Here is a 17,557-nt window from a genome sequence, read left to right as displayed (position 1 = left end):
CCCCTCCAGGTCTCTGTTCTCCTACTAATCTCACTGTAACCCCTCCAGGTCTCTGTTCTCCTACTAATCTCACTGTAACACCCCCTCCAGGTCTCTGTTCTCCTACTAATCTCACTGTAACCTCCTCCAGGTCTCTGTTCTCCTACTAATCTCACTGTAACCCTCCAGGTCTCTGTTCTCCTACTAATCTCACTGTAACCCTCCTCCAGGTCTCTGTTCTCCTACTAATCTCACTGTAACCTCCTCCAGGTCTCTGTTCTCCTACTAATCTCACTGTAACCCCTCCAGGTCTCTGTTCTCCTACTAATCTCACTGTAACCCCCCTCCAGGTCTCTGTTCTCCTACTAATCTCACTGTAACCCTCCAGGTATCTGTTCTCCTACTAATCTCACTGTAACACCCTCCAGGTCTCTGTTCTCCTACTAATCTCACTGTAACTCCCTCCAGGTCTCTGTTCTCCTACTAATCTCACTGTAACCCCCTCCAGGCCTCTGTTCTCCTACTAATCTCACTGTAACCCCCTCCAGGCCTCTGTTCTCCTACTAATCTCACTGTAACCCCTCTCCAGGTCTCTGTTCTCTTATTAATCTCACTGTGACCCCCCTCCAGGTCTCTGTTCTCCTACTAATCTCACTGTAACCCCCCTCCAGGTCTCTGTTCTCTTATTAATCTCCCTGTAACCCCCCTCCAGGTCTCTGTTCTCCTACTAATCTCACTGTAAACCCCTCCAGGTCTCTGTTCTCCTACTAATCTCACTGTAACCTCCTCCAGGTCTCTGTTCTCCTACTAATCTCACTGTAACCTCCTCCAGGTCTCTGTTCTCCTACTAATCTCACTGTAACCCCCTCCAGGTCTCTGTTCTCCTACTAATCTCACTGTAACCCCCTCCAGGTCTCTGTTCTCCTACTAATCTCACTGTAACCCCCTCCATGTCTCTGTTCTCCTACTAATCTCACTGTAACCCCCTCCAGGTCTCTGTTCTCCTACTAATCTCACTGTAACACCCCCTCCAGGTCTCTGTTCTCCTACTAATCTCACTGTAACCTCCTCCAGGTCTCTGTTCTCCTACTAATCTCACTGTAACTCCCTCCAGGTCTCTGTTCTCCTACTAATCTCACTGTAACCCTCCTCCAGGTCTCTGTTCTCCTACTAATCTCACTGTAACCTCCTCCAGGTCTCTGTTCTCCTACTAATCTCACTGTAACCCCTCCAGGTCTCTGTTCTCCTACTAATCTCACTGTAACCCCCTCCAGGTCTCTGTTCTCCTACTAATCTCACTGTAACCCCCTCCAGGTATCTGTTCTCCTACTAATCTCACTGTAACACCCTCCAGGTCTCTGTTCTCCTACTAATCTCACTGTAACCCCCTCCAGGTCTCTGTTCTCCTACTAATCTCACTGTAACCCCTCCAGGCCTCTGTTCTCCTACTAATCTCACTGTAACCCCCTCCAGGCCTCTGTTCTCCTACTAATCTCACTGTAACCCCCTCCAGGTCTCTGTTCTCCTGACCCCCTCCAGGTCTCTGTTCTCCTACTAATCTCACTGTAACCCCCTCCAGGTCTCTGTTCTCTTATTAATCTCCCTGTAACCCCCCTCCAGGTCTCTGTTCTCCTACTAATCTCACTGTAAACCCCTCCAGGTCTCTGTTCTCCTACTAATCTCACTGTAACCTCCTCCAGGTCTCTGTTCTCCTACTAATCTCACTGTAACCTCCTCCAGGTCTCTGTTCTCCTACTAATCTCACTGTAACCCCCCTCCAGGTCTCTGTTCTCCTACTAATCTCACTGTAACCCCCCTCCTGGTCTCTGTTCTCCTACTAATCTCACTGTAACCCCCTCCAGGTCTCTGTTCTCCTACTAATCTCACTGCAACCCCCTCCAGGTCTCTGTTCTCCTACTAATCTCACTGTAACCCCCTCCAGGTCTCTGTTCTCCTACTAATCTCACTGTAACCCCCTCCAGGCCTCTGTTCTCCTACTAATCTCACTGTAACCCCCTCCAGGCCTCTGTTCTCCTACTAATCTCACTGTAACCCCCTCCAGGTCTCTGTTCTCCTACTAATCTCACTGTAACCCCCCTCCAGGTCTCTGTTCTCCTACTAATCTCACTGTAAACCCCTCCAGGTCTCTGTTCTCCTACTAATCTCACTTTAACCTCCTCCAGGTCTCTGTTCTCCTACTAATCTCACTGTAACCTCCTCCAGGTCTCTGTTCTCCTACTAATCTCACTGTAACCCCCTCCAGGTCTCTGTTCTCCTACTAATCTCACTGTAACCCCCTCCTGGTCTCTGTTCTCCTACTAATCTCACTGTAACCCCTCCAGGTCTCTGTTCTCCTACTAATCTCACAGGTCTCTGTTCTCCTACTAATCTCACTGTAACCCCCCTCCAGGTCTCTGTTCTCCTACTAATCTCACGGTAACCCCCTCCAGGCCTCTGTTCTCCTACTAATCTCACTGTAACCCCTCCAGGCCTCTGTTCTCCTACTAATCTCACTGTGACCCCCTCCAGGTCTCTGTTCTCCTACTAATCTCACTGTAACCCCCCTCCAGGTCTCTGTTCTCTTATTAATCTCACTGTAACCCCCCTCCATGTCTCTGTTCTCTTATTAATCTCCCTGTAACCCCCCTCCAGGTCTCTGTTCTCCTACTAATCTCACTGTAACCCCCTCCAGGTCTCTGTTCTCCTACTAATCTCACTGTAACCTCCTCCAGGTCTCTGTTCTCCTACTAATCTCACTGTAACCTCCTCCAGGTCTCTGTTCTCCTACTAATCTCACTGTAACCCCCTCCAGGTCTCTGTTCTCCTACTAATCTCACTGTAACCCCCTCCTGGTCTCTGTTCTCCTACTAATCTCACTGTAACCCCCTCCAGGTCTCTGTTCTCCTACTAATCTCACTGTAACCCCCTCCAGGTCTCTGTTCTCCTACTAATCTCACTGTAACCCCCTCCAGGTCTCTGTTCTCCTACTAATCTCACTGTAACCCCCTCCAGGCCTCTGTTCTCCTACTAATCTCACTGTAACCCCCTCCAGGCCTCTGTTCTCCTACTAATCTCACTGTAACCCCCTCCAGGTCTCTGTTCTCCTACTAATCTCACTATAACCCCCCTCCAGGTCTCTGTTCTCCTACTAATCTCACTGTAACCCCCTCCAGGCCTCTGTTCTCCTACTAATCTCACTGTAACCCCCTCCAGGCCTCTGTTCTCCTACTAATCTCACTGTAACCCCTCTCCAGGTCTCTGTTCTCTTATTAATCTCACTGTGACCCCCCCTCCAGGTCTCTGTTCTCATACTAATCTCACTGTAACCCCCCTCCAGGTCTCTGTTCTCTTATTAATCTCACTGTAACCCCCCTCCAGGTCTCTGTTCTTTTATTAATCTCCCTGTAACCCCCTCCAGGTCTCTGTTCTCCTACTAATCTCACTGTAACCCCCCTCCTGGTCTCTGTTCTCCTACTCATCTCACTGTAACCCCCTCCAGGTCTCTGTTCTCATACTGATCTCACTGTAACCCCCCTCCAGGTCTCTGTTCTCTTATTAATCTCACTGTAACCCCCTCCAGGTCTCTGTTCTCATACTAATCTCACTGTAACCCCCCTCCAGGTCTCTGTTCTCCTACTAATCTCACTGTAACCCTCCTCCAGGTCTCTGTTCTCCTACTAATCTCACTGTAACCCCCTCCAGGTCTCTGTTCTCCTACTAATCTCACTGTAACCCCCTCCAGGTCTCTGTTCTCCTACTAATCTGACTGTAACCCCCTCCAGGTCTCTGTTCTCCTACTAATCTCACTGTAACCCCCTCCAGGTCTCTGTTCTCCTACTAATCTCACTGTAACCCCCTCCAGGTCTCTGTTCTCTTATTAATCTCACTGTAACCCCCCTCCAGGTCTCTGTTCTCCTACTAATCTCCCTGTAACCCCCTCCAGGTCTCTGTTCTCTTATTAATCTCACTGTAACCCCCCTCCAGGTCTCTGTTCTCCTACTAATCTCACTGTAAACCCCTCCAGGTCTCTGTTCTCCTACTAATCTCACTGTAACCTCCTCCAGGTCTCTGTTCTCCTACTAATCTCACTGTAACCTCCTCCAGGTCTCTGTTCCCCTACTAATCTCACTGTAACCCCCTCCAGGTCTCTGTTCTCCTACTAATCTCACTGTAACCCCCCTCCTGGTCTCTGTTCTCCTACTAATCTCACTGTAACCCCCTCCAGGTCTCTGTTCTCCTACTAATCTCACTGTAACCCCCTCCAGGTCTCTGTTCTCCTACTAATCTCACTGTAACCCCCTCCTGGTCTCTGTTCTCCTACTAATCTCACTGTAACCCCCTCCAGGCCTCTGTTCTCCTACTAATCTCACTGTAACCCCCTCCAGGTCTCTGTTCTCCTACTAATCTCACTGTAACCCCCTCCAGGTCTCTGTTCTCCTACTAATCTCACTGTAACCCCTCCAGGTCTCTGTTCTCCTACTAATCTCACTGTAACCCCCTCCAGGTCTCTGTTCTCCTACTAATCTCACTGTAACACCCTCCAGGTCTCTGTTCTCCTACTAATCTCACTGTAACCCCCCTCCAGGTCTCTGTTCTCCTACTAATCTCACTGTAACCCCCCTCCAGGTCTCTGTTCTCCTACTAATCTCACTGTAACCCCCCTCCTGGTCTCTGTTCTCCTACTAATCTCACTGTAACCCCCTCCAGGTCTCTGTTCTCCTACTAATCTCACTGTAACCCCCTCCAGGTTATCTCCAAATCTCCATTGCTAAAGCCACTTTCTATCACTCTAAATTTCAAGCTCCTTTCTCTAACACTAGGAAACTATTTTCCACCTCCTCTCTCCTTCATCCTCCAACCCCTGCCCCCTCCCTCTCTAAGGACAACTTTTTCAACCACTTTGAAAAGAAGGTTATTGGAATCCGCTCCTCATTCACTCAGCCTATTGAGTCAACTGGTCCCAGTCCTTCACTCAGCCTATTGAGTCAACTGGTCCCAGTCCTTCACTCAGCCTATTGAGTCAACTGGTCCCACTCCTTCACTCAGCCTATTGAGTCCACTGGTCCCAGTCCTTCACTCAGCCTATTGAGTCAACTGGTCCCAGTCCTTCACTCAGCCTATTGAGTCAACTGGTCCCACTCCTTCACTCAGCCTATTGAGTCAACTGGTCCCAGTCCTTCACTCAGCCTATTGAGTCAACTGGTCCCAGTCCTTCACTCAGCCTATTGAGTCCACTGGTCCCAGTCCTTCACTCAGCCTATTGAGTCAACTGGTCCCAGTCCTTCACTCAGCCTATTGAGTCAACTGGTCCCACTCCTTCACTCAGCCTATTGAGTCAACTGGTCCCAGTCCTTCACTCAGCCTATTGAGTCAACTGGTCCCACTCCTTCACTCAGCCTATTGAGTCAACTGGTCCCAGTCCTTCACTCAGCCTATTGAGTCCACTGGTCCCAGTCCTTCACTCAGCCTATTGAGTCAACTGGTCCCAGTCCTTCACTCAGCCTATTGAGTCAACTGGTCCCACTCCTTCACTCAGCCTATTGAGTCAACTGGTCCCAGTCCTTCACTCAGCATATTGAGTCCACTGGTCCCAGTCCTTCACTCAGCATATTGAGTCCACTGGTCCCACTCCTTCACTCAGCATATTGAGTCCACTGGTCCCAGTCCTTCACTCAGCATAATGAGTCCACTGGTCCCAGTCCTTCACTCAGCATATTGAGTCCACTGGTCCCAGTCCTTCACTCAGCATAATGAGTCCACTGGTCCCAGTCCTTCACTCAGCATAATGAGTCCACTGGAGAACAGCTACCCAAGAGTGGTAAAGCGGCCTTTAATGGTTCCAACAGCAGACCTATAAGCTTGCTGCCAGCTCTTAGAAAACTTTTGGATAAAAATGTGTTTGACCAAATACAATGGTTTTTCTCTGTAAACAAATTAACAAGACTTTCTGCATGCTTACAGAGAAGGGAACTCAACATGTACTGCACTGACACAAATGACTGATGATTGGTTTAAATTAATATACAATAAGAAGATTGTGGGAGCTGTACTGTTAGATTTCAGTGCAGCCTTTGATATTATTGACCATAACCTGTTGTGAAAAAACTCAAGTGTTATGACTTTTCAGCCTCTGACATATCGTGGATTCAGAGCTGTCTATCTAATATAACTCAAAGGGAATTCTTTAATGGAAGTGTCTCTAATGTCAAACATGTAAAGTGTGGTGTACCGCAGGGCAGCTCTCTAGGCCCTCTACTCTTTTATATTTTTACCAATGACCTGCCACTGGCATTAAACAAAGCATATGTGTCCATGTATGCTGATGATTCAACCATATACTCATCAGCAACCACAGCTAATGAAGTCACTGATACCCTTAACAAAGGGTTTCTGGGATGGAATGGGTGGCCAGTAATAAACTGGTCCTGAACATCTCTAAAACTAAGAGCATTGTATTTGATACAAATCGTTCCTTAAGTGCTAGACCTCAGCTGAATCTGGCAATGAATGGTGTGGCTGTTGAACAAGTTGAGGAGACTAAATTACTTGGTGTTACCTTAGATTGTAAACTGTCACGGTCAAAGCATATAGATTCAATGGTTGCAAAGATGGGGAGAGATCTGTCCGTAATAAAGAGATGCTCTGCCTTTTTAACACCACACTCCAAAAAGAAAGTTCTGCAGGCTCTAGTTTAGTCTGATCTTGATTATTGTCCAGTCATGGGGTCCAGTGATGCAAGGAAAGACCGAGTTAAGCTGCAGCTGGCCCAGAACAGAGCGGCACATGTTGCTCTTAATTGTGATCAGAGGGCTGATATTAATACTATGCAGTCAGTCTCTCTTGGCTCTGAGAGAGACTGACTGCATCACTTCTTATTTTTATGAGAAACAGTAATGTGTGGAAAATCCCTAATTGTTTGCATAGTCAACTTACACACGGCTCCGACACACACACACTTATCCCACCAGGCATGCCACCAGGGATCTTTTTATAGTCCCAAAATCCAGAACAAATTAAAGAAAACGTACAGTATTATATATAGTGTAAATATTTTACTTTTTTTCATACCACCACTTCATTGAGTGAAGCAACAATACAATCATTCACTGTCCCAGATAGACTGTAGTTGCACATAGCTTTCTTCCAATAGAAAAATGAAATATATATAAGTTGCAACCGAGATAGCGGCAGGGTAGCCTCGTGGTCAGAGCATTGGACTAGTAACCGGAAGGTTACAAGTTCAAATCCCCGAGCTGACAAGGTACAAATCTGTCGTTCTGCCCCTGAACAGGCAGTTAACCCGCTGTTCCTAGGCCGTCATTGAAAATATAGAATTTGTTTTTAACTGACTTGCCTTGTAAAATAAAGCTATAAATAAAAAAAATAAAAAATAGCAAAAGAGAGATATAAATGCATTTGAGACTTCAAGTACTTCTAAATATAACTATATCTAAATATACATTAAATACATTAAACCGTGATATCACACTGATATATGTTATTTATTGAATGGCTATAAAGGCTTATAGACATAATATACTGAGCCTTCAGAATGTATTCACACCTCTTGAATTACCACACATGTTGTTGTGTTACAGCCTGAATTTAAAATGGATTCCATTCAGAGGTTTGGGTCACTGGCCTCCGCACAATACCCCATAATGTCAACGTGGAATTATGTTTTTAGAAATGTTTACAAATGAATTCAAAATTAAAAGCTGAAATGTCTTGAGTTAAATAAGTATTCAACTCCTTTATAATGGCAAGTCCAAATAATAATGTTTAAAATGATTTTTGAATGCCTACTTAACCTTTGTACCCCACACATACAATTATCTGAAAGGTCCCTCAGTTGAGCAGTGATTTTCAATCACAGATTCAATCACGAAGTCCAGGGAGGTCTTCCAATGCCTAGCAAAGAAGACCACCTATTTGTTGATCGCTAAAAATCAACAATAACAAAAAATAAGACATTGAATATCCCTTTGAGGATGAAGTTATTCATTACACTTTGGATGGTGTATCAATACACCCAGTCACTACCAAGATACAGGCGTCCTTCCTGACTCAGTGTATCAACACCCCCAGTCACTACAAAGATACAGGCTTACTTACATGCTGCCATGCCCTGATCTGTTTCACCTGCTCCTTGTGATTGTCTCCACCCCCTCCAGGTGTCACTGATTTTCCCCAGTGTATTTATCCCTGTGTTTCCTATCTCTCTGTGCCAGTGTATTTATCTCTGTGTTTCCTGTCTATCTGTGCCAGTGTATTTATAGTCTTGTATGTTTTTCCAAGTCAACCAGCGTTTTCCCCGTTCTCCTGCTTTTTGCTATTCTCCTTTTTCTAGTCCTCCCAGTTTTGACCGTTGCCTGTTTCTGGACTCTGTACCCGCCTGCCTGACCATTCTGCCTGCCTGACCATTCTGCCTGTCCTGACCCCGTGTCTGCCTGACCATTCTGCCTGCCTTGACCATGAGCCTGTCCTGACCCCGAGTCTGCCTGACCATTCTGCCTGCCTTGACCACGAGCCTGTCTGCCACTCTGTACCTCGTGGACTCTGATCTGGTTTTGACCTTTGGCCTGTCCACGACCTCTTGCCTCCTCCTTTTGGATTAATAAACATTGTAAGACTCCAACCAGCTGCCTCCTGTGTCTGCATCTGGGTTTCGCCTTGTGTCATGATACATGCGTTCTTCCTAACTCAGTTGCAGGAGAGGAAGGAAACTGCTCAGGTATTTCACCATAAAACAGTTGCAGATTTTAATGGCTGTGATAGGAGAAAACTGAGGATGGATCAACACCTTTGTAGTTACTCCACAATACTAACCTAAATTACAGCCTGAAAAGAAGGAAACCTGTGCAGAATAAAGATTTTCCAAGACAGTCCTGTTTTCAATAAGGCACTAAAGTAAAACTGTAAAAAGAAATGGCTAAGAAATTAACTTTATGTCCTGAATACAAAGTGTTATGGTTGGGCTAAATCCAACTCAACAGATCACTAAGAACCACATATTTCCAAGCATGGTGGTGGCTGCAACATGTTATAGGTATGCTTGTCATCGGCAAGGACTAGAGTTTTTTAGGATAAAAAGAAACTAAGCACCGGCTAAATGCGAGAGGAAAAGCTGGTTCAGTCTGCTTTCCAAAAGACACTGAAAGACAAATTCACCGTTCACCAAGACAATAACCCAAAACACAAGATCAAATATACACTGGCATTGCTTACCATGGTGACAGTGAATGTTCCTGAGTTGCTTAGTTACAGTTTTGACTTAAATCGCCTTGAAAATCTATGCCAAGACTTGAAAATGGCTGTTAGGTGTGAATACTTTCAGAACGCACTGTAAATATATTATTTTTAAGAGAAAAATTCAAGAACTTCATGTTGGTTTGACCTGCGTCACAGCTCTTTGGGCCCTCTTCTGAGCATCTTCTTGGCTGATACCTTAAACTCCTCCGTCTTCAGAACGTATACGATGGGATTGAGCATTGGTGGCAGTATGGAGGTCAGGGAGAGGTTGATGATCCGGGCGTTGGTTGGTATGATGGTGTAGAGAGAGTACGTGAAAATAATGGGCAGGTAGAATATGGCCACCAGTATTAGGTGTGAGGTACATGTCTTAATGGCTCTGAGTCTGGGAAAGAGAGAGAGAGAGAGATAGAGAGAGAGGGAGAGGGAGAGGTGAACAGAGAGAGGTGGACAGAGAGAGAGAGATAAAGAGAGCGTGAGAGAGGGTAAGAAAGAGAGCGAGAGGGAGACAGAAAGAGGTGGACAGAGAAAGGGTGTGAGAAAGAGAGGTAGAGGGAGAGAGACAGAGAGACAGAAAGAAGTGGATTGAGAGAGGGAGAGAGAGAGGTGGAGGGTGAGAGAGGGAGAGAGACAGAGAGACAGAAAGAGGTGGATGGAGAGGGAGAGAGGGAGAGGTGGAGGGTGAGAGATGGAGAGAGAGAGAAAGAGAGAGGTGGAGGGTGAGAGTGGGAGAGAGAGAGAGAAAGAGGTGGACATAGAGAGAGAAAGAAAGAGAGAGCGAGCGAGAGAGAGAGCGAGAGGGAGAGGGAGGGAGAGAACGTGTGTCAGTACACCATGTGATTATCTATACAGTTTAATTGCATTCTCAATATTTCCCAGCATTTATCATTCCTGTAACAAGTCCATAACTAAAAACATATTTCTGAGGCCTCACACCAATCAGCATATGGGCCGTTCTGGCTCGGACAAGTCTACTTACTGACTTGACTTACTTATTCCAATCAGTATTACTTCTCACCTGTCCTGGGGCAGTGTGATGGTGAACAGGGCGTGCGTTATACAGATGTATGATGATATGATGAAGATCATTGGGAGATAGAGAACTATACAGGGGTTGATTTCGCTCATCGCTATGTTAGGGACCACATTAGAACAGGGGGCCGCCAGACGGAACAGAGGACCGTGGTCACAGAAGTAGCTGTTGATCACCAGAGACCTACAATACAATACAATACATTATATACCATGTTATTACCCAGATATTAGAGCAAACAACAGAAATGTGTCCAAAAATTCTCGACCAGCTATTGGTACACCTCCGCCACTGGAATTCCTCTCACATTCAAGATGAAGGAACATAAAGGAACAATTCCAGAACTTTTTGGGAAATCTAACTGCTTCAGAAATGTGTTTTGCTGGTTAGAACAGAAATAGTGGTTCTGCTCAGAACAAAACATTTGGAAAATCATTTTTTTGTTTTAATCCCTGATTGTGTGTAGATGGTTGAGAAATTTAAATTAATATATTTTCAATTCAGGCTGTAACACATCAAAATGTGGAATAAGTTAAGGGGTATGCACTGAATTTACAAAACATTAGCAACACCTTCCTAATATTGAGTTTAACCTCCTTTTGCCCTCAGAACAGCCTCAATTCGTTGGGTCATGGACTCTACAAGGTGTCTAAAGCGTTCCACAGGGATGCTGGCCCATGTTGACTCCAATGTTTCCCACAGTTGTGTCAAGTTGGCTGGATGTCCTTCGGGTGTTGGACCATTCTAGATTCACACTGGAAATTGTTGAGCATGAATTGCAGTTCTTGACACAAACCGGTGCGCCTGGCACCTACTACCATACCCCGTTCAAGGGCACTTAAATACTTTGTTTTTGCCCCTTTCACCCACTGAATGGCACACATACATAATCCATGTCTTGCTTGTCTCAAGGCTTAAAAAACATTTGTAACATGTCTCCTCCCTTTCATCTCCACTGAATTAAGTGGATTTAACAAGTGACTTATCACACCCGCTCTGCCTCACCTGGAGCTCGAGGGCACCAGGATCCCCAGCATTACGCACTCAAGCCGCCATCAGTACCCACACCTGCCTTCCCCCATTTACGTGGATTTAAAACTTCTTAGGGAGGCAAGGGGGCAGTATTTTCAAGTCCGGATGAAAAGTGTGCCCAAAGTAAACTGCCTGTTACTCAGGCCCAGAAGCTAGGATATGCATATTATTAGTAGATTTGGATAGAAAACAGTAACGTTTCTAAAACTGTTAAAATAATGTCTGTGAGTATAACAGAACTGATTTGGCAGGCAAAACCGAGGACAAACCTTCCAGGGGGAAAACAATTGAGGTCATAGTATTTCCCAATACCTTTCTATGGGAAGCCCTTTTTAATAGGAACCTGGTTGCATTTCCCATGGCTTCCACTAGATGGCGACAGTCTTTAGAAATTGTTCAATGTTTTTCTTTTGAGAAATGAAGAAGTACAGCTGTTCTTTGTTTTTTTGTCCAGATGGATTCTACTGTTTGGAGCGAGTTTCACGTTGTTTTTATCCGGTATTGGAAACAGTTTATCCATCTTAAATTTTGTCGATTATTTACGTTTTAGGATACCTGAGGTTGGAACGTTGTTTGAAATGTTTGGACCAAGTTTACACGTAGTTTATTAGATCCTTTGTGGGCATGTTGGGACCGGTGTATTTCTGAATCAAACGTGTCAAATAAACAGGGGATATAAAGAAGGAATTTATCGAACAAAACGACCATTCATTGTGTCACTGAGACATTTGAGAAAAATAAAAGAAGATCTTAATAAGTAAGGCATTTATTATATCGTTATTTCTGACTTTTGTGTCGCCACCTGCCTGGTTGAAAATGACTTTCATGTGTTTGTATGTGGGGCGCTGTCCTCAGATAATCAGCTTTTTGAAATCTGACACTGCGGCTGGACGAACAAGAAGTTAAGCTTTATTTTGATGACACTTATATTTTCAGTTATGTTGAAGTTTCAGTTTGTCACTCTGCAATTTCACTGGATGTTGTCGAATCGATCCCGCTAAAGGGATTGGCGCGCGAAGGGATCAATAAGGGATCATAGGTTAAACCTGGTCAGTCATGGAAAGAGCAGGTGTTGACCCGCACGTCTTGATCAAGTCTGACAATAAAACAGCGGGAGCATTCATCAACGTAAGGATATATTATATTTGACTATATTTATATATTTATATATTTATACTATATTTTATCATGAATAGATTTTTTGCACCAGCAAGTCATTGGACTGGAGGTTCGTACGTCTCAAACCAATAGTTTGATGTGATTTAACAGATAAATCTATACTTCACAGAAGCTAAGCTTTTGCGGTGGAGTCGGTGCACTACAAAACGATACATACTAACCTACAGAAAGAGAGCCGGGTGATGAGACACACAGAGATCAACACCATCAACACAGCAAACGCCCAGGCGGCCCCCGTCAGCTGGAGCATGGACCTGTGAGTGATCATCATGTGGTACCTGGAAAGAACATTACAATGGAACTTTGAGAGTTGATGACACAGCACCTCTGGTCATTTCATAGCATCTCTGTAGGGGAAAAGATGTTCAACTTTATCTTGTTATTATTGCCAATGGTTTATATGATTTGTCTTTATATGTTTTTCATTTTATATAATTATTCAGTCGAGATTCCCACATTTGGAGAACTTGCAGGGGTCAGAGTGCATTGGCCGAACCGAACCCTGTTATTCCTCCTTTGTGATCAAGGTGTTTCCCCTGTCAGGTAACTATATCCTTATATATGATTTTAAAAGCAGTGAATCCATGTTAAATCATATTTTTCATATGTAATACATTTAATAAATACATTTGAATAAATTGTCAAATCAAATTATTCAATTCTAAATTTTAAAAAATTATCTCAGAAGGGTCCAATTAAATAGTGTTTCTGAATGTTATTTTAATTGAGTTAATAATATGATATATTATCTGAGACCTGAGCGGATAGCAGATGGCCACCAGTCTGTCATAGGAGAGGATGGTGAGGTTGAAGGACTGCATGGTGATGAAGAGGAAGACGAAGAAGAGGCTCGTGAGACACTGGTCGTAGGAGATGAGCTGTCTGCTGAACAGAAACATGTCCAGCAGCTTGGGAACCAGGGCCGTGCTTTCACACACGTCTGTGAAGGCCAGGTTGAACACAGCGATGTACTTGGGGCTGTAAGGTCAGAACATAGATATCTTTTAATATTTATGTAAATATCACGTAACAGAGATCGGGGAGCAGGGCAGGCTCCCAGGCACATGTCTGTGAGGTCCAGGTTGAACACAGCAATGTACAGCAATGTACCCTTCACGTGCTGGGCGTCACTACAGGTTAATTAATATAAGTAATATAATAATAATATAAGTATTATGTAATGGAGGGGCCCCACAAGGGTGCGTTCTGAGCCCTCTCCTGTACTCCACGACTGCGTGGCCATGCACGCCTCCAACTCAATCGTCAAGTCTGCAGACGACACAACAGTGGTAGGCTTGAATACCAACAACGACGAGACGGCCTACAGGGAGGAGGTGAGGGCCCTCGGAGTGTTGTGTCAGGAAATCAACCTCACACTCAACGTCAACAAAACTAAGGAGATGATTGTGGACTTCAGGAAACAGCAGAGGGAACACCCCCCTATCCACATTGATGGAACAGTAGTGGAGAGGGTAGTAAGTTTTAAGTTCCTCGGCGTACACATCACAGACAAACTGAATTGGTCCACTCACACAGACAGCATCGTGAAGAAGGCGCAGCAGCGCCTCTTCAACCTCAGGAGGCTGAAGAAATTCGGCTTCTCACCAAAAGCACTCACAAACTTATACAGATGCACAATCGAGAGCATCCTGTCGGGCTGTATCACCGCCTGGTACGGCAACTGCGGGTAGTGAGGTCTGCACAACGCATCACCGGGGTCAAACTACCTGCCCTCCAGGACACCTACACCACCCAATGTCACAGGAAGGCCATAAAGATCATCAAGGACATCAACCACCCGAGCCACTGCCTGTTCATCCCGCTATCATCCAGAAGGCGAGGTCAGTACAGGTGCATCAAAGCTGGGACCGAGAGACTGAAAAACAGATTCTATCTCAAGGCCATCAGACTGTTAAACAGCCACCACTAACATTGAGTGGCTGCTGCCAACACACTGACACTGACACTGACTCAACTCCAGCCACTTTAATAATGGGAATTGATGGGAAATGTCAAATATATCACTAGCCACTTTAAACAATGCTACTTAATATAATGTTTACATACGCTACATTATTCATCTCATATGTATATACTGCACTCTATATCATCTACTGCATCTTTATGTAATACATGTATCACTAGCCACTTTAACTATGCCACTTTGTTTACATACTCATCTCATATGTATATACTGTACTCAATACCATCTACTGTATCTTGTCTATGCCACTCTGTACCATCACTCATTCATATATCTTTATGTACATGTTCTTTATCCCCTTACACTTGTGTCTATAAGGTAGTAGTTCTGGAATTGTTAGTTAGATTACTTGTTGGTTATTACTGCATTGTCGGAACTAGAAGCACAAGCATTTTGCTACACTCTCATTAACATCTGCTAACCATGTGTATGTGACAAATAAAATTTGATATGGAGATCGGGGAGCAGGGCAGGCTCCCACACACATGTCTGTGAGGTCCAGGGGAACTGGGAGCAGGGCAGGCTCCCACACACATGTCTGTGAGGTCCAGGGGAACGGGGAGCAGGGCAGGCTCCCACACACATGTCTGTGAGGTCCAGGGGAACGGGGAGCAGGGCAGGCTCCCACACACATGTCTGTGAGGTCCAGGGGAACTGGGACTTCAATAAGATAGACTGTCCAATAAAGGCTGTTTGTTATACACTGTATTGTGTTAATGAGATTAAAGAGGTCTGATTACCTGTGGAGACTGCGGTCCACGTAGATGCCAGTCATGACGAAGGTATTGCCCACCTAGACCCAACACACACACACACACACACACACACACACACACACACACACACACACACACACACACACACACACACACACACACACACACACACACACACACACACACACACACACACACACAGACAGACACACACACACACACAGACACAGACACAGACACAGACACAGACACAGACACAGACACAGACACACACACAGACACACACACAGCGGAAATGACCCAAAATGGAAATGTATATTATATTACATTTCCTTAAGTTTGCATTCCTGAGGAAAGTGAACAACTAGCTAGTTAGTAACACCCTGGACCAGAGCTAGGTAGTAACACCCTGGACCAGAGCTAGTTAGTAACACCCTGGACCAGAGCTGGTTAGTAACACCCTGGACCAGAGCTGATTAGTAATACCCTGGACCAGAGCTAGTTAGTAACACCCTGGACCAGAGCTAGGTAGTAACACACTGGACCAGAGCTAGTTAGTAACACCCTGGACCAGAGCTGGTTAGTAACACCCTGGACCAGAGCTGATTAGTAATACCCTGGACCAGAGCTAGTTAGTAACACCGTGGACCAGAGCTAGTTAGTAACACCATGGACCAGAGCTAGTTAGTAACACCCTGGACCAGAGCTAGTTAGTAACACCATGGACCAGAGCTAGTTAGTAATACCCTGGACCAGAGCTAGTTAGTAACACCCTGGACCAGAGCTAGGTAGTAACACCCTGGACCAGAGCTAGTTAGTAACACCCTGGACCAGAGCTGGTTAGTAACACCCTGGACCAGAGCTGATTAGTAATACCCTGGACCAGAGCTAGTTAGTAACACCGTGGACCAGAGCTAGTTAGTAACACCATGGACCAGAGCTAGTTAGTAACACCCTGGACCAGAGCTAGTTAGTAACACCCTGGACCAGAGCTAGGTAGTAACACCCTGGACCAGAGCTAGTTAGTAACACCCTGGACCAGAGCTGGTTAGTAACACCCTGGACCAGAGCTGATTAGTAATACCCTGGACCAGAGCTAGTTAGTAACCGTGGACCCTGGACCAGAGCTAGTTAGTAACACCCTGGACCAGAGCTAGTTAGTAACACCATGGACCAGAGCTAGTTAGTAACACCATGGACCAGAGCTAGTTAGTAACACCATGGACCAGAGCTAGTTAGTAACACCATGGACCAGAGCTAGTTAGTAACACCCTGGACCAGAGCTAGTTAGTAACACCATGGACCAGAGCTAGTTAGTAAACCATGGACCAGAGCTAGTTAGTAACACCATGGACCAGAGCTAGTTAGTAACACCCTGGACCAGAGCTAGTTAGTAACACCATGGACCAGAGCTAGTTAGTAACACCCTGGACCAGAGCTAGTTAGTAACACCATGGACCAGAGCTAGTTAGTAACACCATGGACCAGAGCTAGTTAGTAACACCCTGGACCAGAGCTAGTTAGTAACACCATGGACCAGAGAGAGCTAGTTAGTAACACCATGGACCAGAGCTAGTTAGTAACACCCTGGACCAGAGCTAGTTAGTAACACCATGGACCAGAGCTAGTTAGTAACACCATGGACCAGAGCTAGTTAGTAACACCCTGGACCAGAGCTAGTTAGTAACACCATGGACCAGAGCTAGTTAGTAACACCATGGACCAGAGCTAGTTAGTAACACCGTGGACCAGAGCTAGTTAGTAACACCATGGACCAGAGCTAGTTAGTAACACCCTGGACCAGAGCTACAGCCTTACCAGAGAGATGATGTAAACAAAACAGAGGAAGATGTAGTAGTATTTCATGTGGGGGATGGCTCTGAAACCACTGATGAAGAAGTAAGGGGGTCGGATGATGGTGTTGACGTCTGTCTGGTTAGGGTCAGAGGTCAGGGAACTCATCCTGACTGGAGGTGTTAACGTCTCCCTCTGGCTGGTGATAATCTGTGGAAATACATTATCCATGAGTACATTATTACAAATAAAGATATATTCAAAACTGTACATTAATTCACCTGTTGACAAAAACATAATTGAAGCATCGTTAGTGGAAAGGAAATTATCCAAGTTCATCAAAATTGTAAATTGCAAATAATTTATAATAATAAATAAATAAATATTATATTTAAATTGTATTTATTTATGTATTCAATGTTACTGCATTTGATACCAGTTGATAAAAAATAGCTAATTAAACCACTCACTTCAGACATCAAACTAAATACCAGAAAGTCAACATCTCCATCAACTACTAAAGCCACTGTTTATCATGTAAATGTAAAGTTGAACCCACCTCCTCAGGTGATAAGGTGGACCTGACAG

General features: G+C 45.0%; 1 protein-coding gene across 2 annotated transcripts in view; it reads right to left on the bottom strand.

Moving 5' to 3' along the window:
- or42a4 (odorant receptor, family 42, subfamily A, member 4) overlaps positions 1-17,557 on the bottom strand; it is a 34,576-nt gene extending 17,019 nt beyond the window's left edge. Inside the window, exons 1-5 of one of the 2 annotated variants that reach the window (XM_052529094.1) lie at positions 17,529-17,551; positions 16,994-17,179; positions 15,200-15,252; positions 13,232-13,453; positions 12,637-12,753 (exon numbers count right to left, since the gene is read on the bottom strand). In XM_052529094.1, coding sequence (XP_052385054.1) covers positions 12,637-12,753; positions 13,232-13,453; positions 15,200-15,252; positions 16,994-17,137 — 536 coding nt within the window. In that variant the 5' untranslated portion in view covers positions 17,138-17,179; positions 17,529-17,551. Of the gene's footprint in view, positions 1-12,636; positions 12,754-13,231; positions 13,454-15,199; positions 15,253-16,993; positions 17,180-17,528 lie in introns of both variants that reach the window. The other variant, XM_052529095.1, reaches the window with a different exon arrangement.

This window comes from Oncorhynchus keta, chromosome 11, assembly GCF_023373465.1.
Source record: "Oncorhynchus keta strain PuntledgeMale-10-30-2019 chromosome 11, Oket_V2, whole genome shotgun sequence".
NCBI lineage: Eukaryota > Metazoa > Chordata > Actinopteri > Salmoniformes > Salmonidae > Oncorhynchus > Oncorhynchus keta.
Note: the sequence above shows the minus strand (reverse complement) of the source record. Positions and strands in the feature narration are given on the sequence as shown.